A 24,484-nucleotide genomic window follows, 5' to 3' on the forward strand; every position below is an offset into this window, starting at 1 on the left:
GAGAGCGGTGGGGGGGGGGTGGGAAGGGGGGGGGAGGAGGAGGAGGAAAAAGCCGAGAGGGGAGGGAGGGTGGGGGAAGGAGGAAGGAGAGAGACGGAAGGAGGGGGTGGGGGACGCGGGGGGGCCGTGGTTCGTGCCCCATTGTCTGCGGGAGGCGGCGCGGGGGGGAGGTTTGCGGGGATCCCCGGAGCAGCGCCTGATGGCGCCCTCCGCTTTGGGATCCTTTGGAGAACCCCCCCCCCCCCCACCACCACACACATCCCTCCCCGAGCACCCCGCAGAGCCATGGCTGCTGAGCACCCCCAGGCCCTTGGAGCCTCTCTCGGGGCATCCCGAGCTCATCGCATCACCCCGAGCCCCCCAGGACCCCCCCGAGCTGCCCCCACCAGTGTGGGGATGGCAGCATCCCATTCCCATTTGCACATCCCCAAGGAAGGGTCGGAGGCTGCAGGATGGTGACTCCCGCACCCCTCGGGTTCCCAAAGCCTTTTTTTTTTGTCAATTAAAAGGAAATCTGTGTCATCACTGCAGTCTCCCTCTCCAAAATGCACCCTAAAACTGCATTTATGGGAAGAAATCCCCCCCAGGACCATCGGGTGTCAAGCAGAGCTATGGGACCGAGTGCACCGCGCTGCCCAACTCATGCACCCCCTTTGTGTGCACCCCCCCAACCCTTTGTGCCCCCACCCCAGCGCTCCCCTCCCCAGGCCCTAAATGCCATTTGCAACGTGGGGACTCCATTTCCCAGCAGCCTTTTGCCTCGCGCAACCCCGACCCCAGAGGATATAGGGTCCCTTGAGCCACCCCCCCCCCTCCAATTCAAGGCGACCCTCCCAGCCCAACTCTTGGCCCAGAGTCAGCTCTTGGTGGGGGGAGGGCTGCCAGGAGGGAGGAAGAGGAGGGCTGGGCGGTGAGGCTGAAGGCTGCAGCTGGGCTGCGTCACTTCCTCCATCCGGGGAGGGGACGAAGGGCCCTGAGACTGCACAGAGCTCTGCACCTCTGACGTGCCGTGCTCCCCGGCAGCACGGAGGGCATTGGGGATGGACAGGGACCAGCCCCATAGTGCCGTGGTTTCCACCCCATAACTCCATGCAGTGCTGGGGCGTGCAGGAGCGTGAGACGGCGTTGGGCTCTGTGCTGTGTGCAGGATGGGCTGTGCAGGGAATGGGGCTGCACCGGTGGGTGTCCCCCATGTCCCCACTGTGGGTCCTTTGCCATAGGGTCCCAGTGGGGTCAGCGAGAACACAAACTCCAGGCTCAGTTTTGGAGTCCGACTCTTGATGTGCTGTGTTTACAAAGCAGCATCGACGCCGTAGTCCCAAAGCTACTGCCGGTATCTTTACCTCTATAGTTACCAAAAATGATCCTACTGTGCCCCAAAGTCACTTCCACAGTTCCACAACCTCGTATGAACAAGCAGCAAAGAGTCCCTGCTCTGCTGCAGTTTGGTGCTGCCGTTGGCACAGCCCAGGGATGGGATGGGACCTGGTGATGGACCAGGAGAGCCACCATCCGGGGCAGCACCACGGGCTGACACACACCTCTGTGTCCTCAGCACCCAGCTCAGATCTTCTGCACGTAGTTCCCGGGGAAAAGCCCTTCCCTGCCGTGCAGCCGTCCCTTCCACCAACCCGAGATATCTGCGAGGGGGGGAAACATCAATGGGGTGAAGTGTGGGAGAGGAGGAAAAATCAACGGGGTGAAACATGGGGGCGGCCGCAGGGAGCCAGGAGCTGGGCAGTACCTTCCAGGAGGATGTCAATGACATCTCCCACGTTGAAGCTGAGCTCGTCCACGTCCTGTCCGATGTACTGATAGAGTGCCTGGCAGCGCGGCACGGCTGCTTTGGGCTGTGGCTTGGGGCGACTGGCTGGGGGGGGCCGCTGGCCCACACTGCGCCTCCGCTGCATGCTGTGCGATGGGGACACCAGGTGTGAGCACAGCGTACCCCCAGCCCTGTCCTGCTGCCACCTACCAGTATGCCGTTTGTCCCCACAGCAATGGGATGGGAGGATGGGGTGGTGGGGATGCAGCGTTAGCACTGGGGGTGGCATCCCGTGTCCCCAACCCCGTCCTGCTCCTGACTCCCAGTGCAGTCACGTTGTCCCCATGGCCGTGGTATGGGATTGTGGAGGTGTGAGCAGTGTGAGGGACATGCCATGTCCTCAACCGCGTTCTGCTCCCACCTCCCCCTCCCAGTTTGCCCATTTTGTCTCCATGGCAATAGGATGGGAGGATGGGATGGTGAGAGCACAGCATGAATGCTGAGGGGAGCATCTCATGTCCCCATCCCCATCCCGCTCCCACTCTGCCCACTTTGTCCCCATGGCAATGGGATGGGAGGATGGGGACGCAGCATGAGCAATAAAGGTGGCATCCCACACCCCCAACCCATCCTGCTCCCACCTCCCACTTTGCCCAGTTTGTCCCCGTGGCAATGGGATGGGAAGATGGGGGTGGTGGGCACTGAACCTACCCAGCCACCCCCTGGTCAGGGACATTGAGGAACTCCATGTTCTGCTCGGATGGAGGCCGTGCCTTCGACCGGCGGCTGGCATTCTGGGGGGGCAGTGCGGTGGCTGGGGGGGCCCGTGCCTGCTTCTGGGGCGTCGTGTAGGTGTCCCGCTTGGCGTGACCATCCCCACGTGGGAACTGGGGAGCGCCATTCCTGTAGGTACCTGGAACCCCCCAGGGATGGCGTATTATGAGGGGGCACCCATAATGGGGGAGCCCCCTCCATGAGGACAGCTGGATGAGGATGGGAGCCCATAGGCACTGCTCACCTTGGGGTGCTGGGGGGACACCGCGGGATGGTGGTGGCCGCCTGCTGCCACCTTTGCTCTGCATCACCTCCTTCCTGGTGGGCTCTGTGTGGAGGGATACAAGACCCCATTAGTGACATCCTCCATGGGGACCCACATCCCTCCTGTGCAAAACGCAGACCCCCACAGGGCACACAGTGGCTCACCCCAATGTCCCCAGACCCCATCCATTCCCTATGGCCCCGGTCCTCCTGTCCTCCCCAGGTGCCCATCACTCACTGGAGTTCCGGGGCAGCCCATCTGCGATGCTGACCGTCAGCGTTTTGCCTCCAGCTTTGAGGGCGGCCACGTCACCCTGTCCTCTGGTGAAGGTGACGGTGCGTGTGCCACCACCGCCCCAACCCTCCTTCTTCACCCGAAACTGTAGTCTGGGAGGAGGACAGGGGCCGTGAGGGCCATGAGGCTGTGGCCTCATGGTGCTCTGTCCCCTCTCCCCATCCCTGTCCTTACGTGTCCTGGAAGTTGAGGCGCAGCTTGCTGCGGGTCAGCTCCTCATAGCGCTTGCACAGCAGGCTGACCAGCTCTGTCTTGAAGATGGATTCCAAGAAATTGTCGGCGTCTTTCTCGTGAAGGATGAAGAAATCATCCTGCCGGGTGCTGGGGGCAGCCCCAGGGGTGTCACGGGGGGTACAGACACCCCATCAGGCCTTGGGGGGCCTCCCGAGGGGACACGGAAGGAATGGGGATTCTGTGTCCCCATGGCTTTGCCAGCAGTGGGGTTGGGTTGGGGGTACCAAAGGATGGGGATGGTATGGGGGAACACACCTCAGCGAGACGCCGCTCACCGCCTGAATCTCCACCTTCTTCTTGAGCACCTCCTTGATCTGCCCCTTCTCAGGGCCTTTCTTCACCTTCTCCCTCCCGATCAGGTAGAAGTATTTCGGGGTGAGGATGAAATCCCGCTTGATGGGCTGGAAAAGGTGGGCTCAGGGGGTGAGAAATGGTTGCTGAGGGGCAGAACATCCCACCCAAGGGATTTAGTTTTCTTGGATTTCATTTCTTCTCATTGGATTGCCTTTGGTTTTATTGCATCTGGGTTAGGGTTGGGCTTGGATGAGGTTAGGGTTACAGTTAGGGTTAGGGTTGCATTGCGTTCTGTTGCATTGCACTGTATTGGATTTCATTGCATTGCATTGCATTCCATTCTATTGCACTGGACTTAGGGGTAGGATGAGGTTAGGGTTAGTGTTAGGGTTGCATTACACTGCATTGCATTTCCACTGTGAAACACAGCTTGGCCCGTCCCCTGCTCCCCTCACCTTGAACCTGCGGTCGTATTTCGTGATGGAGTCGGCGAAGTCGATTCGTTCCCTCTTGGCCAGGAACTGCCGCAGCTCCGGCCGCTCCTCCATGCCCAGGTAATCACCCACGAAATTCCGGTTGATGCTGTTCCTCCGCCGCTCTTTGAAGTTGTAGAGGATGCTGGAGGCTGTGTGAGACCCAAAGCAATGTCGGTTGGGCATCACCAGGCCATGAAACACAGCAGTTGTCCCCAGAACTTCATGTTGCGGGAGGGAGGGGTTCAGCTACTCTGTTTTCTCTTGATTTTTCACTGTATGCTTGGGAGGGTTGGGAATTGCCTATGGTGGTGGATGGTGAATGGTGCATCCAGACAGCGAGGGGCCGTCCCACAGCTTCCCTAGGGCTGGAAACTGGAGCAAAAAACCCACTCCCTCCTCAAGGTGTAGGAAAAGAATGCAGGTATCTCCATGTATCTCTCCTAGGGACATGGCTAGTGGGCATGGTGACGATGGGTTTTTGGTTGGACATGGTGACCTCAGAGCTCTTTTCCAATCTTAATGATTCTATGAGAGAGCAGGTGGTGGTGGGTTGATGGTTGGACTGATGACCATGGAGGTCTTTTCCAGCCTTAATGATTCTATGATTCTATGAATGTCCCTCATCACCGTGCCATGTTACAGCTGTAATTAAGAGTGGGGCCGCCGCTGGCCAAGGGCACCCTTTGAAGGACACCGATCATCGCAGCCTTACCCTCCTCCCGCATCTGCTCGTACTTCCGGATGGCGATGTGCCGACGCCAGGCCTTCTGGATCACCCGGGCGAAGCCGTCAAATTTCCTCTCCCTCATCTCCTCCAGGAGGAAGAGCTGCGGGATGGGGGCAGCTGGGTGCTGAGCCTTGGGCAGGGTCCAACCCCCGTGCTGCTTGACCCCGTGCTGAGCTGCCCACCGTGCCCCCATCACTCACCGACTCGGGGTTCTTGACGAACACCTTGCTCCGACCCATCTGGTACTGGTCCGGGTCCATGTTGACGGAGCGCAGCAAGTGCTGCACGCCTTGCCGCTCGTCCCCACGCCACGACGGCCACGTCTCGGGGGTGAGGATGGCGTAGCTGTCAGCAGAGGGGCTGTGAGTGTCAGCCGAGCCGTGGGTCCCTTCCATGCACCCCCCGGCCCCTCACCGTTGCAGGAATTTGTGGAAGATTCGGCGGTAGGCAAAACCCGCCCGGCGCACGCGGATGTTCTCCTTCAGCCCCAGGTACTCCACTTGGTGCTTCACCCTGCGGGGTGCACACGATGGCACAGCTCTACCCATCCCCATAGCTCTGTGCCCGTTGCATGCGTGTGTGTTGGGGCTGGGATGGAGCCCCACAGGGATGCACACGCAGAGAGATGTGTGTCCCCATACTCCCTTTGTGCTCCCCTGGCACAGCAGGACCAGAGCAGGGTCCCACCTGTTGGAGGACAGCCACCATCCCAGCACCAGCTGCTGTCCCCATACCCCCCTCTGTTACCTGCTTTCCTCCCAATCCCGTGGTTTCTTGGTCTCGTTGGGCTTGATGCAGCGGATGTAGTGTGGCGTGCACTTCATTAACGTGTTCACCAGGTCGTTAGCCTGTTTCTGTTGCAAAGATTGACCTCTGGAGCGTTAAAGGTGGCAGTGGGAGCACAGCAGCCCCCAGCTGCCTTCCTGCAGCCCCCAGGACCCACCTTGATTTTGGAGCCCGCAGTGGTTGGGCGGCCCTTTTTGTCAGCATCGAGCTTTTCTGGGAAAAGCATGCGGATGAAAGCACTGAAAAGCAGAGGAGAGCCCCCAGGTGAGAGCTGCTGGGTGGGTGGCACCCTGCCCTGTGTGCCCTCTGCCCAGCCCTACGTGCCCCACGTGCTCCATGGGGTGATGCTGAGCACCAGTTCCATCAGGGACAGAACCGGCAAAGTGTTATGGATGGGTTTTGAGGATGCTGCCCATCTCTTGGGGGTGGCCCAGGGGATCACTGCACTGCCCGGACTCACTATTCGCTGCTCTGCATCAGCTCGATCAGATCAGTGAAGAGCACATCCCGGTTGCGCTCGCAGAAACCATTCACATCATAGGAGACCTGGGGGCAGGAGGCAGCTCAGAATGTGGGATGCTGGTGCGGGATGCAGGGTGCGGGGTGTTGGGTGCCAAGTGCAGGGTGCAGGATGCGTGGTGCAGGGTGCCGCACCTTGCCTGCATAGTGGTGGATGACGAAGCCTGAGCTCCAGCTGTTGAAGTGCTCGTGGGTCCCCACGGCCGCCTGCAGCTTCTGCAGCAGGGTCTGGTCTGCACCCTCACCGGTGGCGTGCATAGTGGCACAGACGTCATCCAGGACGCTCATGATTCCAGGGGGGTTCTGGAAGAGGGAGAGCAAAACCAGGGCTGACCAAAGGCTGTAGGCAGGGCTCAGTCCTGCACCTGGCTGCAGACAGGTGCCCTGTGCTGCTAAAAGCAGCTTTGCACTGAGCTGTAATTTGGATGCAAGGCATGGAGCTGCTGTTCTCTGGGGGTGCCCCCAGCAGGGTTGGTCCTTTGCTCCCCACTCACCAGTTTGTTCTCTATCAGGTCACACACCACCTTGTTGTTGAAGTACTGGATCTGGGTCCACTTGATGCCCTCCTGCACATACTCCTCCTGAGGGAGCACCAGGAGAGCTGGAGGGGCTCCGACTCTATACCCATGGGACATGTGCAGGGTGGGGGAATTGGGATTTCAGCCTCCCCATACCTGCTCTGCCTTCAGGGTGAGCTCTATGAAGATCTGCTGCAGCTTCTCGTTCACAAAGTTAATGCAGAACTGCTCAAAACCATTTTTCTACAAAATGATAGAACAAGAAAGGGTTGAGTTGTCTTCTACATCAAGGTGACCCCAGAAAGAGGTACTACTCCAGGTCCCCTTCTCTGGAGCAGGGCAGTCCTCAGCTGAGCTCCCACAGCAAAGCAGCACCCACCTGAAATATTTCAAAGCCATAGATGTCCAGCACCCCAATGCTGTACTCCTCATAGGGTTTCTGCATGGCTCTATTGATGGACTGCAGGAAAAGGACAGCAGGATCCGCTTCAAATGAGCGGCAAACACCCCCATCCCATGGCCGTGCTCCTCCAACCCCGGGCACCCACCTCCACAAGGAAGTCAAAGACGCGTGCGTAGAGCCCCTTGGCCAGGGCATCCCGTGTGTAGGCTGCCTGCTCCACGTTGAGGGTGACGGTGATGGACTCGGAGCGGCCGCCCCACTTGCTGTCCATCTTGCGGCTGGTGATCTTGTCGTTGAGGCGGTCACGGTCGATGCCCAGCAGGTAGGCAGGGAAGGCCAGAGCTGGGCAGAGGGGGGTCAGGTCTTCCTGCAACCCCCCCACATGATATTTCCCCCATCCCACCAAACACAATGGGGGCCAGCAATGGGGCGGGTCTGAGAGATGTGGGACAAAAGCTGTGCCCAGTGCTCCAGATATGGCCTCCCCAGGACAGAGCAAAGGTGAGAATAATCTCCATTTCCCTGCTGGTCACATTCTTCCCAATGCAACCACACTGGTGGCTTGTGGTCAACCTGTAGTCAACCACTGGACTACCATTGGTCAACTGTTGTTCAGTCATTGGTCAACAGCTGATCAACTGTTGGTCAACAAGGACACCTAGGTCCATCTCTGCAGAGCACCCTTCCAGCAGTTCAGCCCCTAACCCTCACTGATGCATCAGATTTGGGGAAGGTACTGATGCTGCCTCTCTGCTGGGTCAGCAGTGCTATGGAGAGGTTGTGATTAGTTGCCAAGGGTCTCTGTGGGCACCTAAGCTCGCTCCCTGGAGCGAGGAGGAGTTCAGCTACTCACAGTCAGCGTTCTCCACCCGGGCATAGTTGCCCTCCTCTCGAAAGCTGATATTCCCCAGGTGTAGGATCCCAGCAACGATCTGCAGCACCAGCTGCTGGTCCTCACCCCGGATGCCAATGACCTGCATGGCGTTCTGGGGGGCACACAGGGGGTCGTCAGCCCCAGCTTGGCCTTTGACAGCTTTGGGAAGCCTCCTGGGGGCACTCACCATGGTCTCAAGGAAATCACTGCGATCATCCGTGCCCTCCACCTGGTACGTGTCTGACTGGTTCAAGTAGTAGTAATAATCGGGGCTCATGATGCCCAGGTTCTGGCGCTGCTCTTGGGATGCTCCTTCAATGAGCTGTGGGAAATCAGGGGGGGCTGCAGTCACCGGCCCTATGGCCCCGCAGCCAGCCGGCCCCACTGCCCCATACCTGGTAGTAGACGTGGAAGTTCCTCTCATGCTCATTCTGGCTCACCACCCGTGACTTCTCCAGCAGGAAGTTGGAGATCTTCCCCCCGTCGGGCTCTCCGCCCCGGCTGAACTGGATCTCAAAGTACTTCCCCTATGTGGGCATGGAGCTGTCAGTGCATCTGCGGGGGCAAATCCTGTCCGTGACACCGCATGGTGCCAGCAGGCAGCACGCTCTGTGCCAGCCCTGGTGACTTACAAAGCGGCTCGAGTTGTTGTTGCGGACTGTTTTGGCATTGCCAAAGGCTTCCAGCAGTGGGTTGGACTGCAGGATGATGTCCTTCACGTGCTGGTGGCCAGAGCAGGGCATGAAGGTGAGCAGGACCACGTGCCTGCACTCACTGCAGCTGCCCCAAGGGGCTGGGGGTGGAGCTGGGACCCCGACCCTCGGAGCTGCTCTGTGCAGGGATTGGGGAGCAGAGATGTTGGGAGGCGAAGCGATGGGTACAGGGTGGGAGTCAGCCCTACCTGCACCTTGTCACCACCCCCAGACACTTTGGAGATGTAGCCCATGATGTATTTGGCTGCCACTGTTTTCCCAGCACCGCTTTCTCCGCTGTGCAAATGTCAAAAGCAGAGGAGAGGTGAGATGGGGGCCCATGGGGTGACCTCGTGGGACGCTGAGGGCTCTGGGCCATGGACAGGGCTGCGTGAGGAGCTGCAGCAGGAGGTGCTAGATTTTGGAGGGAGGGCTGAAGGGGAAGTTTTAGCCTTGCCCCACTTCCTCACCCCTTCCTTGCAACACTCAGCCGGAAAAGCGCATTGCACAAAGCTCAGTCCCCAGCTGGGAGCACAGCCCCCATTACCGCACTGGGCTGCAGCCACCCCTCGTCCTGTGTTTGCATGGAGCACCCCAAGTGCTGGGAAAGGGTTCGGGGACACTCGGTCACCCCCTACCTGATGATGACGCATTGGTTCTCCCCATCGATCAGCATGTTTCGGTACATGTTGTCCGTCAGGGCGTAGATGTGGGGGGGATTTTCATACTGAGCCTAAAACAGGTGTAAGGACAGTGATGCTGGGATCCCCTTAACTCTGCCCACGTGTGCAGGAGGCAGCAGCACAGTGCCAGGTGCTTGCTTCAGTACCCTGCACTTGTGGGAGGGCGTAGGGCAGAGCCAAGCAGCAAGGTATGGTTTAGGTGTGCACTTTGGTGTGCACTATGAGCTGAACTTCCCTTGTGTACGCACATTTCTTACAAACTCACCATTTGGGAGCAGTGACCCCTGCAATACCCGAAGCTCATGGGACAACCCCAAGTGCTTGCATGCAAATGCACCATATTAAAGCGAATGAACCCCTGTGAACCCCTCGCCAGCCCCGCAGCCTCACCGCCCCCTGGTACAGCTCGATCTCCCGGTCGGTGAAATATGGCATCTGCTTGAAGGGGTTGACAGAGATGAGCACTGGTCCGATGTAGGTCTGGGCAGCAGGTCAAGGTCCGTGCATCCTCTCTCATGTCCCATGTCCTGTATCCCGTGTCTCATGTCCTGTATCCCCATGTCCCACATCCCCCCTCCTGCCCACCGCATCAGCATCAGCAATGGGTTCCAGGGGGTCCCTGTCCTCTTCCAAACACAGCACCAGGATTGTCACAAGGGGTTCAGCTCAGGACCTCCTGCTCATTCAGCCTTCTGGTCTGCATGCAGCATCCCCAGAGCATATGGGTTGGGGCCGTGCCTGGAGGTGATGCGGTGGTGGATGGGGATGAGGTGCCCTGGGGTGGATACTGGGGACGGAGTCGGTGTGGGGCTGATGTCCTGTTTTCAGGGGAGAACCTCGGGGGTTCGTTTTGGGAAATGAAGAAGTGTGGGGCATTGAGTCACAGCTGGACGCGGGCGAAAAAAGGAAGAAAGAGACTACGTGGGGTATTTTTTCCTCCTCCCCCTCTTCCAAAAAAAGCCAACCCCAAACCCAACCCCCAAACACATTTAAAGCCCTGGGGCTTCTGACGGAGTGGGCAGCATGCTGCGTCACCTCCAGCCAGGGCTGAGCATCGCCTTGTAAGGCCAGAGCTGAGACTGGGGGAAACCACAGCTGTAGAGAGAGCTTCACACCCCAGCTCCTACCATGTCCCATTCTTCAGCCACAGAGCCCCTCCTCCTCTGCCCCTGGAGCTGGGGATTGAGTGCAGCGGGGCCATGCAGCTGGGTGCTGAGCTGGCTGTGAACCCAAAAGCAGGTGTTGGGTTTGGTTCACAACCAGGGACAGTTCCTCATCCTCAAGGAGCCTGAGAGCCTCCAGACCTTCTGCTCGCTGTTCAGCAGTGTCACCTCTGTGTCTGAGCCTGTAACCGCAAATGCATGTGGGTTCGGAGACAACACATAAGGGACAGGGACTTTGCATCCTGCATGGGCCCAGTGGTGTCCCATCCACATGCACACTCCCACCCCATCCAGGGTTTGCTTGGGTCTGTGGTTGGTGCAGAGCACCTGGTGGGCATCCATGCAGTGTGGGCAACAGCAGGAGGGGATGATGTCAGTGATGATGGAATCATGGAATAGCTTAGGTTGGAATGGACCTCAAATCCCACCAGATCAGGCTGCCCAAGGCCCCGTACAGCCTGGCCTTGTGCACCTCCAGGGATGGGGTACTCACAGCTCTCTGGGCACCCTGGGCCAGTGCCAAGGATGATGCCAGAACCTCTGGACATAAAACAATGGGACCACACTGCTGATGATAGTAAGGGGTCCTCCCCCTGGGTAGCAGTGATGCACATGTGCTGCACCAGCTCTGTAGGGCTGCCACCATCATCTGCATCCCCCTGGCTGATCCTGACCCCAACCCCATGCATGTATGGACAAGCTGTGGGTGTTGGAGAAGCCTTGGAGCACAGTCCCATTGCTCCCCATCCCCATCCTGGGAAGGATACGAAGATGTAATCATCCATAAAGCGTTTCTTGAGATTCTCCACGATGGCCTCCTCGGAGATCTTGGCCAGCAGCACCATATCATCCACACCGCTCTGCTTGACATTGTGGCTCTGCCAGTGGAAGCGCTCCTTGCTGCCCTGCAGGGAAAGGGCACAGAGGTTGCAGAGGGATCCAGCCCCAAAGCCACCGGTACCCAAATGGGCCGAATGGCAGCAGCATCAATCAGGGAACCCCAAGAACCTGCTTTCCTGCTGCCCCAAATTGCCCCTACGTTGTCCTTGTGGGTAGCAGAAAGGAAAGCAGTGAGCTGCAATTTAAGCCATCATGGGGGTATACACAGCCTGGGGTGGGTGGGATCACACTGTGCACAAAGAAACCCCTCCAAGGGTCCTCATCCCAGGAGAGGACCAGAGCCACGCATGGCCCCTCTGTGCACTGTCCCATGGCCACCGGCCCCATGGTTCCGCTTTCACCCTAATGCTCCCGGAGCTGATTTCACTTCTCCCCCATCAGCCTTAGCCTCTTACTCTTTCCATTTCCCTTTTCTTCTCTTCCCCTTTTGTTTCATTGTCCTGCCCATTCTCAAACTCTCAGGCCTCAGGACCCCTCATTGCCAGCCTTTGCTGCCCACAGTCCCACACTTGGGGTCTGGGCATAACCCAGCAGCATTAGGAGGGGGCATAGAGGGAACCTCATGGAGCACGGTGGCAACAGGCTGCTCCCCCTGACCCCTCCATTCCTGGGGGGCTGCTGAGATCTGCAGCCCTAGGCACAATGTGTCTGCTCCATGCAAAATCGCAGTACCCAGCAACTCTGTGTGTGATGGAAGGGCTTTTGGCTCCCATGTCCCAGTGCCTCCAGTTGGGATGCATGGACCTGGGTGGGACTGGGGCTGCTCACACAGCTTCTCCTTCTCCTCCAGTTCATTGGTCATTGCTTTTTTTTTTTTTTTTGGCCTTTCCCTCCTCCTCCTCCCCTCCATCCTAACAAGACCATGAAGAAGCACAGGGGGCACAGTCCAAGCATTTCTCCCATGGTTCTGCTGGTGACCCCAGTCGGAGCCCATGGGGACACCGACTCCTTCCCCACCCACAGCCTCCATCACTGTGGGTCTCCTTGTGTAGGCACCCTGCTCTCACACCGCCGTTTCCGGTACAGAATTAAGGCAAAAACAGGCATTTCCTGGTCTGCGGCTCGAAGTTTTGAGCTTACACACGGAGCTTCTCCCTTCCTTGGGCACAGATCGGGGGCTTTCCTGGCTCAGCCTGGTGCCAGAGGCAGCACAGCTGCAGGGAAAGCACCAGCTCACTTTGAATGAAGGGTTTGTCCTCCGTATTAGCAGGGTCATGGGTGGTTCTACCTAATTTCTGGCTTTCTTGGGTGCATCCCACGAGGTGAAGGATTTTGTGATGCTGCAGTATGCTCTGCTGGGGGAACAGCCTTGCAGGAGGCGGTTGGACTCTGAAGCACTGTTGGACACTGCCTGAGCTCACTGCAAAATGAGCCCCAGTGATGGCTGAGGGGCTTGGGTGGAGTCCCCGCAGGAAGGAGAGCGTTGTGCAGAGCAGCAGTTGAATTGATCTGAGATTTGGGCCAGTCCCTCCACCACCACCGGCCAAGGCAAGGGCTGAGAGCAGTGGTGTGACAACCACCTACCAGGATGGGCTGGGACCAAACACCTCCCTCAGCCACTGCATCCTCGAGCCAAGCAGAAGCATCCTAAACATCACCTGGACCAGGCATCCCGTGCCCTTTGCAGCCATTCTGTGCATAGCCCCATGCATGGTGAGTGTAGAGGCCGCCAGGACTCTCCTCACAACTGCATGGGGACCGTCCCTGTATGAGTGTGGGTGCACCCAGTGGCCCCGCAGCAGCTATTACAAAATATTGCTTGTTTTTCTTCAAAGCTCAGGTATGAACCACCAGAAATAACCCTGTGAGCGCCGGATGCGGAGCAACCCAAGGTGGCACCTCAAGATAGGCAAGGGCAGATGCAGCCAACACCTCTGAAACCACAGGAAGCCTCAAGAAGAGCAGCATGAGGCGGTGCATCACCGCCAGCATCCTGCTCCAAGGCACCAGCATCTGGGGATGGGGCGTTGCCTCTGTGTTTTGGGGCTGGAGCTGGGCAGTGAGCGGGGATACAGCCCCACAGCCCCTCGTGGAGACACAAAATGTCACCAAGCACAGAGGGGACACTGTGTGTGTCTCATGGGGACAGTGCCGGGGTGGCCTTGAGGAGGTGATAGCTCCGAAGCAGTATTGCTGCAGGCAGGATGCTGTGCTGCACCCCAGCCACTCTTCCCCTCCATGGGGCTGGTGGGAAGTGATGCTTGGGGACAGTGTCGTGCAGAGATGTGCAGGGAGCAGAGCTGTGGGCTGGAGGATGTGGCCGCGGCCGCGGCCGCGCTGTGCAGCTGCTCGCTGCGTGTCTTCCGAGCATCATCTTCATTCTGAGAGCCTTCATCGTCTTCTTCATCCTCCAGATCAACTTCCAGCTCTGGCCGCTGCCCTTGCAGCAGCCCCAGGGTGTGAGCTAAGGCCCTGAGCACCCAATATGCCCCCCCCCTGGAGCACAGGGACACACAGCAACCCTCACCCCACCCGTGTGCTCTGCCTGTGCCCTGAGGCCTGAAACCAGAAGCGCTGGTGGGAAGCCGGGCCGGGAGGAACACAGGGGTTCCCCTGCAGGCATTGTGCTGAACTGAGTTCACCACCTGCTGCCCTCCATCCTGCTTGAGTCAGCGCCCCCAGCATCAGCTCTGCACCAATCCTGCACCAATCCTTCTCCAATCCTGCACCAATCCTGCACTGAGAACTCATCACCAGCTGCTCCCTTGCACTCAGCCCCAGCTCTGCTCCTTCTCCTCAAGCCTGGATGTCTCTGTCCCCACTCCACCGGGGATATGTTGGCACCTCCAAGCAGCAGTGAGGGACCCAGGTGGGTGCAGGGGGGGGACAGGGCTGGGACAGCACTGCGGCAGTAAGAAGAGCAAAGTGACATCCCAACAGCACCTGGGGGAGAGGTGGGGGCAGGCAGCTCAGCGAGGACCCCTCTGGCACTCACCATGGTGTCCCTGTGTCCTGTCCCTGGGAACGGGGCATCCGTGGCTGCTGTCACCGAGAGCCAAAGTCCATCACACCGGGCTTCTCTTTCGTGTTTCTGTTGCAACTACAGACTGCAACTCAGTTTTTTTTCCTCCTCCCACTTCCTCATTTAGGGCCCTTTTGCCGGGGTTGGGGGGGGAGGAGGAGGGCGTCTCCCTGCTGTTGGACGGCCTTGGCATGGCCCTGCTCAGTGTGTCCCCAGTGCCACTGCCAGTGGGTGCTGAGGCCACCATATGGGATGTGGGCAGCGCTGATGGATGCTGCCTGGATCCAGGATGCTCAGAGCCTCTGCAGAAAGTTTTCACCCACTGTGGGGTACAGTGTGACGTGTCTGTGTTGGGGGATGCTCTACTCCAAGGTGGATTTAGCAGCAAGATGCTTTGGGTTGTTCCTTCTTTTTTTTTTTTTTTTTTTTTTCAGGCCTTTTGGATCAGATGGACCACAAATGAGGAGCCATTTCAGAGCCCTCCCTGGCTGCAGTGTGTGGGGGATGAGAGCAGGGCTGCCCGCCCTCCCAGAGCTACGTTTCAATGACAGGAGGTAAATTAGCAATAAGGCAAAGAGGGCAGAGTTAATTTATTCCTTTCCCTTGGGATTTCAGCACCAACCCACTGCAGCCCCCAGCCATGCTCTTCTGCATCAACTCCAGCAGTGGTGACGTCAGACACGGGTGAGGGCCAGGGGTACTGCTAAAGGCTGAACTCTGATGCAGGGCAGCCCACCCTTGCAGCGCCCTCCCATGCAGACATGGGCATTTCTGCACCAATGCATCACTGGAAGGCACAGCTCAGGGAGCGCTCACCATGCAACAGGGGAAGGTCTGATGTGGGAAGTGACAGGGAGGGATGAGGACATGCAATGCTGCTGCTGCTGCTGCCTTACAGCTGAAAGCACTGAGGAAAGTGCTTAGATTTGTTGCTTACGGCAGAACAGCTGAGGCTGGGGCTGAAATCTGCTCAGCTGGGCACCAACACAGCATCCTGCTGCCCTCTGCTCCATTACCCACTCTCATTCCATCTCTTGCCCTGACAGTTCCTCAAAGAAAACCCTAAAATCCCAAACCAGCCTTAGGGATCCACCAAGGACAAGTGGGTTCCTTCATATCATGCAGAAGCTCTGGGCAAACCCCCAAACCTGATGTGGTCCCTTGGGGGGCGGGGAACCCCACTGAGCCTCTTTTGTTGTACAAATCCCTCTTCCAGCATCAGCAAAGCAGCATCACAGCTGGGGAGGGGGGGGTGGGGGGGAGGAGGGGGCCTGCCCAGCACTGAGGCTTTCCAGTGGAGGAATAACACTGGGACCAGAAGCTGCACCTGGGATCGTAGCTACTCCTTTATTATAAATCATGCCGTTACGTCGCTCCTCCTCAGAGTTAGTATTTAAACATTTTCTTTTTCATTATATATATCTATATAAAAAGGTGAAAACACCCCCTCCCAAAACGTCAGAATGGAGCTTTGCAATGGGAAGGAAGACAAACCCACGCCCGCTCGCCAGCCAAAGGGGATTGCTGAGCACCAGAGAAGCTGCGATCGGCTCCGAGCAGGGAAAAATACGGACAGGAGAGGAACACATCCGGGCTGGAGGGGTCTCCTCCGGGGAAAGGGGCTGACCCTGACCCTGCACCCTGAGGATGACCTCCATGGGGAACAGAGCATGGCCTGGGACAAGGTTTCTCCTCTTTGTGACGCAGAAAGGCCCCAGAATAATACTAGGAACAAGAAGCACATGCTTAGTACATCGCAAATTCGGGTCTTCTCCTGCAGGCTGCTGTGGCCTGTGGAGATGGGTGGGTTTGGCCAGGAGGAGGGGACTTTCAGAATGTTAACCTGCTCTCTTCCCATTGCTGGAGGTCTCCTGGGGGTGGCATTGGGACTGGCACCCTGAGGTGCATGCAGTGAGATGCCGGTGGAGGCAGAGCACCATTGGAGGCAAAGCACCTTTGGAGGCAAAGCACCTTTGGAGGCAAAGCACACTTAGAGGGAAAGCACCTTCGGAGGCCGCGGCATTCCCTGGGGAGGACCCAGCCAGGGCCGGGCACAGATTGGTCTCACTTCACAGCTTGGCCATGGGGACACTGTGGCCATGAGTTCTCCTCCTGTATCCTCCCTGGCTTTGCTTCTTGCAGCCCAGCACAACCTCAACGCCCCATAAGGGATCGTGCAACCCCGAGCACGCCTCAGCCCTGACAGCTTCTGCTTCGAGGTGCCTCCGGAATCAAAAAATAGTCATAATAGTGACAAGGGCTTTTAGGAAAAATAGAGGGACGCCCCAATTGAAGGAGGCTGTTAAGAGAGCTGGAAGAACTCCTCCTCCCAGTTAAACTGGCGTCACTGCTCCGCTCACTGTTCTCCATCACCCACTGCAGGTCCCAAGGTGACGGCGCACAAATGACGAAGCCAGCAGCCCTGCTCCCACCCCGCCCCCCACGGCAGCTCGTCTCCATCCATCACCCAGAAGCACATCACCCGTGGCACCTTGACAACTCGTCCCCGTGTCCCCAGCCCTTGGGATGTGGGAGCTTCGGTACCTGCAGGACCTGGGTCCGCTATGAAATAAATAACAGTCTCAGAATTTCAAGTAATGTCCCTGCTGCCGCGCTCTGCCCAGCTTCTCCCTCTCCCACCACGTTGATCTGCTCCTCTCGCGCTTGGCCGTGGTCTCTGCAGCAGCCAGCAGTGGTTTAACTGGGATCCTGCCATTGGGATGCTCGGGGACGAAAGGTGCGTGTCTTTGGGGGACAGGTGGGGTGACGCCGGCTCCCTCTGGAAGCACGACCAGTGTCTGTGTTGGACCCAGGGAAAGGTTCCCGGGGCGAGAGGAAGGGCCCGGCTCGGTGGCCCTCTGGCACAGCTCTTGCCTTCCAGTTTTCCCATGGGGTCACTGTGTTCCTAGTGCCCCTGGCATGTTTTACAGCACATCTGTCGGAAGTAGGTCCGGCTGCAGAACTTGAACTTCAGGACAAGCGGGCAGTAGGCCACCTTGTTCACATCCTTGCATTCTGGATGGGTGACAAAAGGGAGTGGAGTTACAGCTGAGCCCAGGATGAGGAGCCCCATGGGGTGGCTTTTAGCATTCCCCCTCAAGCTCCTTCAGCCCAGCTCCCAGGGGCTGTTTGCTATGGAGGAGCAGGATGTGTTGGTGCTCAAGAAGATACCTCTCTTTGTTACTTCACCAACCACAGTCATGGCCACCTTTTTGGCCATGGCCCACAGGGGACAGCGTCGAGTGTGCCCCATAGCCTCACCCCACAGCACTCACAGCTGTGCCCCTGTGGCTTTGAAGCCTGTGGGGCTCAGCGCTTTCTCCCAGTCCCACTGCCTCCCTCACCTTCAGGGTTGTCTGTGGGTCCTGACTCGCACTTGGTCTCACACTGCTGCATGCCGGGGGGCTGCAGGGTCTCCAGGCAGTCGCTGGAGGGCTGCCCGGTGTGAGCCAGGCATTGGACGGATCGTCGCTGCTGGCCAAGGCCACAATGAGCAGAGCACTGCCAGGGAAGAACACAACACTGTGATGTGGGGGAAGAGGGCACAGCAGCTCCCAGGAGGTGCAAAGGGTGCTTGAAGCAATTGTTCCATCTCTTGGCAGCAGTGACACAGCTGAGAGCTCCAGCCCTGCTTCCCAGAGTCTTGATCCAATGCACCAGGGCTCTCTGCAAGGGTCTGTCCATGCAGCCTTGACCCACCACCCCTTCCTAGCCCTCCTGTGCTCCCATGTCACAAGGGATGCCAGCATTTCCATGCTGGAGGGAATGATAGTAGCCCCACTTGCAGCCATTCCAGCACACCGCTGTGTCCCACACAGGGACAGCTGAGCTCACGGTGACCGCCAGGTGTCCTTGTGGTTGCACACACACTGAATTGTGCCCAGCCACTTTCTGTGCTGCTGTCATGTCCCAGCTATGGCCGTACTGTCCCAAGGTGCTCCCCTCACACTATAGCTTGGCTAGGGGGTGCTGGTACATTTGGGGCTCAGTCTTTGACAGTGGGTTTTGTGCCTACTCCACGTGCACGCAGAACAAGGGATGTCCGTGTCCCAGGGTCACTGAGCTCTCTCTGATGACACTGTGTAGTCCCCAGGATGTGAATGAGGCGAGGGCACCCACCCAGCCCCACTGCCATGGCAGAACAACCCTCCTTGTTGGGTAGCAGTGAGGTTTGAAGCCAGAGATCTAAGGGATTATGGGCAAGCCAGGGGGGTTTTCAGAAGTAGTTTGCAGAATGTGCCATGTGGAGGTGGCGCTTGGCCCCTTCATTATTATTATTTTACAATTTTATTTATTTTAATTTTGTTTTAACCCCTATTTGCCTTTTGTGCTGCGGAGCAGCCGGAGCTCCCCCCAGTCTCCACCTGGTTGGAGGGGAGGGGGCACTGCTGACAAGGCAGGGGCTGCTCAGATGGTACATTCTATAAATGCCTCAGGGCATCCCTCCAGCAGGCAGAGAGCCAGAAGGGCTGGGAGCTGTGGGGACAACTCTACATCACGCTGACATGTTGACAGCCATGCCACCAGGGGCACAGTTAAAAGGCTCATGTGGAGTCTGAGGGGATAGGGAAGGAGCATCCATACCTCTCCCCACTCGCCGGTCACCCAGCGGGGGGGTGGGCAGCGCCGCAGGTTGCACCTCATGCTGGTGGGGGGTTTGGAGCCCTCGGGGCACTGGGAGGTGGGCAGTGTTGCACTGTGGTCGCCGCTCTTGCAGAGCACGATGCGGTGGCGGAAACCTGGTCCACAGCTTGGGGTGCACTGCAGGGAGGAGAGATGCATGCAATCAAAACATGCAACAGGGAGCAGAGACAGAGGTAGCATTGCCCACCAATGTTCCTGTCTGCTAAACTGCAAGAGGACAACTCTCCATGTTACCCTCTCCATGGGCAGCATCACCAGTGGTGATGGGTGGTGATGCACTGGAATGGGTTGCCCAAGGAGGCTGTGGATGCCCCATCCCTGGAGGCATTCAAGGCCAGGCTGGATGTGACTCTGGGCACCCTGGTCTGATGGTTGGCGACCCTGCACATAGCAGGGGGGTTGAAAGTGGATGATCATCGTGGTCCTCTTCCACCCAGGCCATTCTGTGATTGTATCATTCTACTCCAGTGACTTACACCATCCTACATTCTTGGGCAGCTGAGAGCAGCAGATGAGCACTTACCTCGGACCAGTCCAGAGCGACCCATTCTGGAGGGCACGTCTGGTTATTGCAAGGCTCCAGCATCTTTGGCCGTGGTTGGGTGCAGGAGGCATCATCCAAAGTCTTCTCTTCAGTGGCGGAGATCTTACGCTTGCAAAAGACACTGCGTGTGCGGACGCCCTCATTGCAGCTTCGGCTGCATTCAGACCAGTTCCCAATCACCCAGCTGGGGACAGAGAGAAAAGCAAAGATACAAAGGGCACAGAGCAGATATCTCCCCAGGCACTGTAGCAGAGGACTGTGACTTGGGAGTGGCAGAGGGGAGGATTTCCCCTTCTTCCATCCATGCTCCCTCCACCTGTGGTACTCACGCAGGGGCACATGGCTCGGTGTTGCACGGCCTCTGCCGCTCCAGCATTTTGGTTTCAGGGCTACAGAAATGGTTGGAGACTGTTGAGCTGTCGGAGAGTTTCCTGCACACGACAGACTGGATCTGGCTGCCTGCCGAGAGAAGGAGGCAATGGGGTGAGAGCAAGGCTGAGGCTTGAGCTGAGCCAGGCTGCAGGCACTGTCCCTTGACTCTGCCACTTTCTGCACCTTACCAACCTGGAACATGTTTCTCTATTCCTAACCAAGGTCTCCTTTCTCCCAGCATCTCCAAGAGGGCTGGGTGGGCAGCGTCCAGCAGAGCTCGTGGATGATGTTGGAACTAAATAATCTTTAAGGTCCGTTTCAACCTAAGCCATTCTATGCTTCTATGATATTGCCCTCGAAACAAATCCTAAACTTTGTCCTTTGACACCCTTCAGAAAGGACTAGGGGGCACAGTTGGCAGAGGCGATGGAAACATCAGCCTCATTCGATGTCTAGCAAACAAGAGCAGGTCAGGGGCCTTAGCTTTCAGCAGGAAACATTATCAGACTTTGCTTTTCAAAGGCTCTCCATTCTCACTCTCATCCAGGCTCTCCATAGCCATGGAGATGGATTACACGACCTTCAGAGGTCCCTTCCAACTCAAACAATTCTACAGTAAGACCTGATGCAAACCCTTGTGTCAGCTCCCATGGAAAGCAGCCCATGGGATCCAGGGGAGAGCTTCCCTCTGCTGATACCAGGTCAAATCTCACCTCCTGCACACAGCACTGAGCACTTGGTCCACGGGGTGTAGTGCCATGAGTACTGGTTGGATGCATCTCTGCTGATGGGAGCATTGAACTTGTACCGGATCCCCTGCAGCTCTGTCCGCACGAGGACCTGTGGAGAACACATCAGTGCCACAAAATCCAGCACAGCTGTGGCTGTTCTGATGGTGTCCCCAAGCCCCAGTGTCTTGTCTGGAATTCAGGGTGGCTGAAGTCTCTTCCCTTTCCTCTTTCAGCCCCTTCTGTCATGGACGTAGCAGCCACCAGAGGTGACATTTGAGCAGGCATGAAGGTGACATGATCAGAGAACCAGATCCTATGCACCCTCAAAATGAGTATTTCCATATCTTGTCAGATAAAGGGATGGAGACCTGAGCACTCAGTGCAATTTACCTTTGATCCCTGTGCCCCTTTTACACTGAGCAGCAAGGACAGGGGCTAGTTAGCTCTAATTCCCATGTAGACACCACAAAGTCCCTTTAGACAAGGTCTGGTGGGGGCACACAAAGGAATGTGCTGTTACCAACCATGACAAAGAGGGTGACGTTAGTGGGCCCCAGGGCCTCCAGGGACTCAGGCTCGTCTGGGGATCTCCTGTAGTGGAATGTGGTGCCCGCGATGTCGAAGCGTCGTGGCGGGTCGATGGAGAGCTTCCCATTGATGTAGTACTCGCCAGCATCACCTCTCAATGCTGCAAGGACAGGGGAGCCAGAGTCAGCAGGAAGGCAAAGCACATGCCCACATGGAGAGGAGAGGAGAGGAGAGGAGAGGAGAGGAGAGGAGAGGAGAGGAGAGGAGAGGAGAGGAGAGGAGAGGAGAGGAGATGGAGAGGAGAGGAGAGGAGAATTAGGCTTGGAAAAGACCACTAAGATCATCCAGTCCAACAATCAACCCATCACCAAGCCCAGTAACCCATTTCCCTCAGTGCCACATCTCCATAGTTCTTGAACATCTGCAGGGCTGGTGACCCTACCACTCTACTGAGCAGCTTGCTTCGATGCCTGCCCACTCCTTCTGAGAAGAAATTGTTCCTAACATCCAACCTGAATCTCCTCTGGTGCAACTCAAGGCCATTACCTCTTGTCCTACATGTACCCACATCCAACTTCTCATCTGCCAGGCTCAGAGCATTGTTATGTGGGAGGATAAATATACTCAGCCTCATTTTCCACAGTGGGAATAGGTGGGATCATAGAATCAGAATTGTTAAGGTTATAAAAGACTCCTCAGATCATCTGGTCCAACCATCAAATGATGCTGCAGGGAGCTGGACCAGCTGCCCAGGGCAGTGATGGAATACCTGGCAGTGGAACAAGCTGCGGCCAAGAAGCCAGGCTCAAATCCAGCTGTGCACACTGGATCTGGGCTGCTGGAGGAGGAGGGCAGTCCAGCTGCGGTTGCTTATGAGAAGCACTAGAGGGAGACCGGCTCCCGCCCACACTCCCATGATCTGCCTTTGACACATCTGTGTCCACATCTGCCTCACCCCTGCCCTCACCGCTGGCACTGCCATCATGCTCAGGGGCAGAGAGGAAGGTTTGTAGTACTGAGGATAAAGGATGCTCCCTTTCTTCCCACCTGGGGTGCAGGGACAGTCCTTGGTGGCAGCAGCGGAGAGACACGAGCTTGGGCTGTGCCTCCAGTGCACAGAAATCCAGCTTGGATAGACACAAGGAGTCCTCAGTTCACCTGGAGCATCTCCGAGCCCAGAGAACTGTCCTGGGGGCACAGCCAGGGGACCCCACTGCCACCTCCCCCTGACCCAGCCCCAGGATTGCTGCTGGGGGGAACTCGAGCACCCTGCCCACCCTTCTTTGATTGGTGCACATTACACGGAGGACAGAAAGGGAAGACAAGGGGAAAGAAAAAAACCCATTGCAAAAAAAAAAAAGTGAGCTGGAGCCTGGCTGGAAGATGAAGCCCGAGGAAAATGTGAAAAGGTCAGTTTTTAATCCCCAGCCCAACATGCTGGCAGTGGGGGGAACGCCAAGGAGCCACAGGCAGAGCCAGGAACGGTGGGGTGCAGGGTTTGCTCAGGGTTATGCTGCTGTGTGGTGAGCATAGGATGGAGGCAAAGCTGCAGAGAGATGTGGCTAAGCCAGGACAAGCATCCCTGCTAGCAAACCCTGCAGCTCTCCCTATGCCCATGCTCCAAGCCAGGACTTCTGCTAATGACAGGGCTAAGGGCTGGCCAAGCAGCGTCTGGTTGGGATTTCAGCATCCCCCAGCCCTCCTCACCTAGGTAGTTGATGGAGAGGTTCAGCTCTCGAATGTCGATGTGGACGGAGCCCTTGGGGATCTGGATCACCTCCTCGTAACCTGCAAGACACCGCAGGGTGGTGAGTAGTGGGGCTCAGCCTGCAAGCCCACAGCCAGCCCCATCCCATCAGCAGTGCACGTCATCTGTTGCCTGGGGTTAAAACACCAAATGAGATGGTGGCAGAGCAGAGGTGCTCATTTAGCCACCCATCGCAAATAAACAGAATAGGAAGGGGGGCAGGAACTTAGAGCAAGGCACCTGAGTGCCAGCTGTCACCAGAGGGGAGCGATGCACTCCCTGCTTTCAGCCCTTCCCACTGTTTCCCTGGGGCATCCTTCCCCGTCCCATGAGTCCCCAGGAGCGGGTGACGCCACCGTGGCCATGGAGAGGAGGACCCCAGGGTGGGTGATGCTGGCTGCCTGCTCCCTACCTCCCTCCGGCAGTGACTGGTTGAAGATGCCCTCGATGGTCTCACAGGAGCTGCCATCTCCCCCGCACACACGGCACTTGTCCTCCTTGGCATCAGAGCCCAGGACACGGTCACAGCCCACGTGCTAGGGGAAGGAGCAGTGGGATATTAGCCATCCTGGTGGGGCCCTGAAGCCCGCTCCCAACCTTAACCATTCTATGAATCTATTATTCAATCCTTTAACATCCCCCAGCTTGGATTGGTAGTGGGGGTCGCAGCGATCCAGATGCAGACCTTGCACTTGGCTTTGTTGAACCACATGAGGTTCTCCTGGGGGCACTGCTCGAGCCTGCCCAGGTCTCTCTGGATGGCATCATGTCCTTTGGGCATGTCACCACACCACAGTGCTATCTGTAACCAGGCTGGCCCTGCCCTCACACTAAGCCTCTCCCACCTTGCATTCCCCATTCACACAGATGTCATTGGAGTCCTGCCGGCACGGCGTCCCATCCACCACGGCTGCAGCTCTCTCGGTGTAGAAGTTGAAGCCCTCGGCCAGGCAGTTGAGGGAACAGGCTTTCACCCCTCCTAGGAAAGATGCTGAGGTTTAAATGATGTCAAAGGAGAGAAAGGAAAGATGCAGACCTTGCCCTCAGCCTCCTCGTGGCCTCATCCCGCTCATCTCCCAGCTGTGCAGCTCCAGGTGCTCAGAATGACATCCTTGCCAAGCAGAGGGACCTATGGCAATACCCAGACATTGTACGGACCAGTAGCAAGGCAAGACCCCCTGAACTGGACACCGAAACACTGTGAGACACTTATCCTCCTGCCCATTATGGGAAACATGGGCATGTGATGGGGAAGAATGTGATGGGGAAGTATGTGACGAGGAAGGAAACAAACTGACCTGCTCTTATGTGGTGTCAGTCACTCCTGGGCTGCGTGGCACATTGCAAAGGCTATTGAGACCCTTGAGTCCATTTTACAGATGGGGAAGTTGAGACAGAAGCTTTTAAGCACTTTGTCTAGGATCACCCCAAAGGCTGGAAGTGAACAGCCTCTGTCCATCCTTAGTTCCAGACCATATGGCCAGAGGAAGCTTTTGTTTCTGTTCAGAACTGATGGGAACTGAGCCCTTCCCAACAAAGAAGACTACAACAAGGTGAGGATGAAGGGGAAGGATGCTCAAGTTAGAGCT

The 24,484-nt window shown here is 57.4% G+C and overlaps 2 protein-coding genes and 1 non-coding gene across 3 annotated transcripts in view; all 3 read right to left on the reverse strand.

Moving 5' to 3' along the window:
* Window positions 1–1,257: 1,257 nt before the first annotated feature.
* MYO1F (myosin IF) lies at window positions 1,258–14,403 on the reverse strand. The gene is made up of 28 exons (NM_205254.2): window positions 14,303–14,403; window positions 11,235–11,372; window positions 9,695–9,784; window positions 9,260–9,354; window positions 8,831–8,918; window positions 8,562–8,651; window positions 8,325–8,456; window positions 8,117–8,251; window positions 7,909–8,041; window positions 7,201–7,397; window positions 7,032–7,112; window positions 6,809–6,895; window positions 6,629–6,715; window positions 6,270–6,437; window positions 6,076–6,161; window positions 5,773–5,854; window positions 5,577–5,683; window positions 5,244–5,342; window positions 5,030–5,174; window positions 4,815–4,929; window positions 4,082–4,251; window positions 3,588–3,733; window positions 3,273–3,419; window positions 3,042–3,190; window positions 2,784–2,867; window positions 2,477–2,678; window positions 1,745–1,911; window positions 1,258–1,640 (listed from the first exon to the last, which is right to left on the reverse strand). The coding sequence occupies exons 1-28, from the start codon at window positions 14,303–14,305 to the stop codon at window positions 1,564–1,566; spliced, it is 3,300 nt and encodes a 1,099-aa protein (NP_990585.2). The 5' UTR covers window positions 14,306–14,403; the 3' UTR covers window positions 1,258–1,563.
* A 1,254-nt stretch (window positions 14,404–15,657) lies between these two features.
* Window positions 15,658–24,484, reverse strand: part of ADAMTS10 (ADAM metallopeptidase with thrombospondin type 1 motif, 10) — a 47,939-nt gene continuing 39,112 nt past the window's right edge. The window contains exons 16-25 of the mRNA NM_001389647.2: window positions 23,741–23,874; window positions 23,308–23,431; window positions 22,856–22,936; window positions 21,145–21,308; window positions 20,603–20,729; window positions 19,847–19,976; window positions 19,497–19,701; window positions 18,914–19,090; window positions 17,674–17,830; window positions 15,658–17,344 (exon numbers count right to left, since the gene is read on the reverse strand). Of these exons, the coding sequence (NP_001376576.1) occupies window positions 17,235–17,344; window positions 17,674–17,830; window positions 18,914–19,090; window positions 19,497–19,701; window positions 19,847–19,976; window positions 20,603–20,729; window positions 21,145–21,308; window positions 22,856–22,936; window positions 23,308–23,431; window positions 23,741–23,874 (1,409 nt within the window). The 3' untranslated portion in view covers window positions 15,658–17,234. The remainder of the gene's footprint in view (window positions 17,345–17,673; window positions 17,831–18,913; window positions 19,091–19,496; window positions 19,702–19,846; window positions 19,977–20,602; window positions 20,730–21,144; window positions 21,309–22,855; window positions 22,937–23,307; window positions 23,432–23,740; window positions 23,875–24,484) is intronic.
* Window positions 20,711–20,821, reverse strand: MIR6615 (microRNA 6615). The gene has a single exon (NR_105483.2). It is a non-coding gene; the product is annotated as a microRNA 6615 (primary transcript).

The sequence above is a fragment of the Gallus gallus genome, chromosome 28, assembly GCF_016699485.2.
Source record: "Gallus gallus isolate bGalGal1 chromosome 28, bGalGal1.mat.broiler.GRCg7b, whole genome shotgun sequence".
NCBI lineage: Eukaryota > Metazoa > Chordata > Aves > Galliformes > Phasianidae > Gallus > Gallus gallus.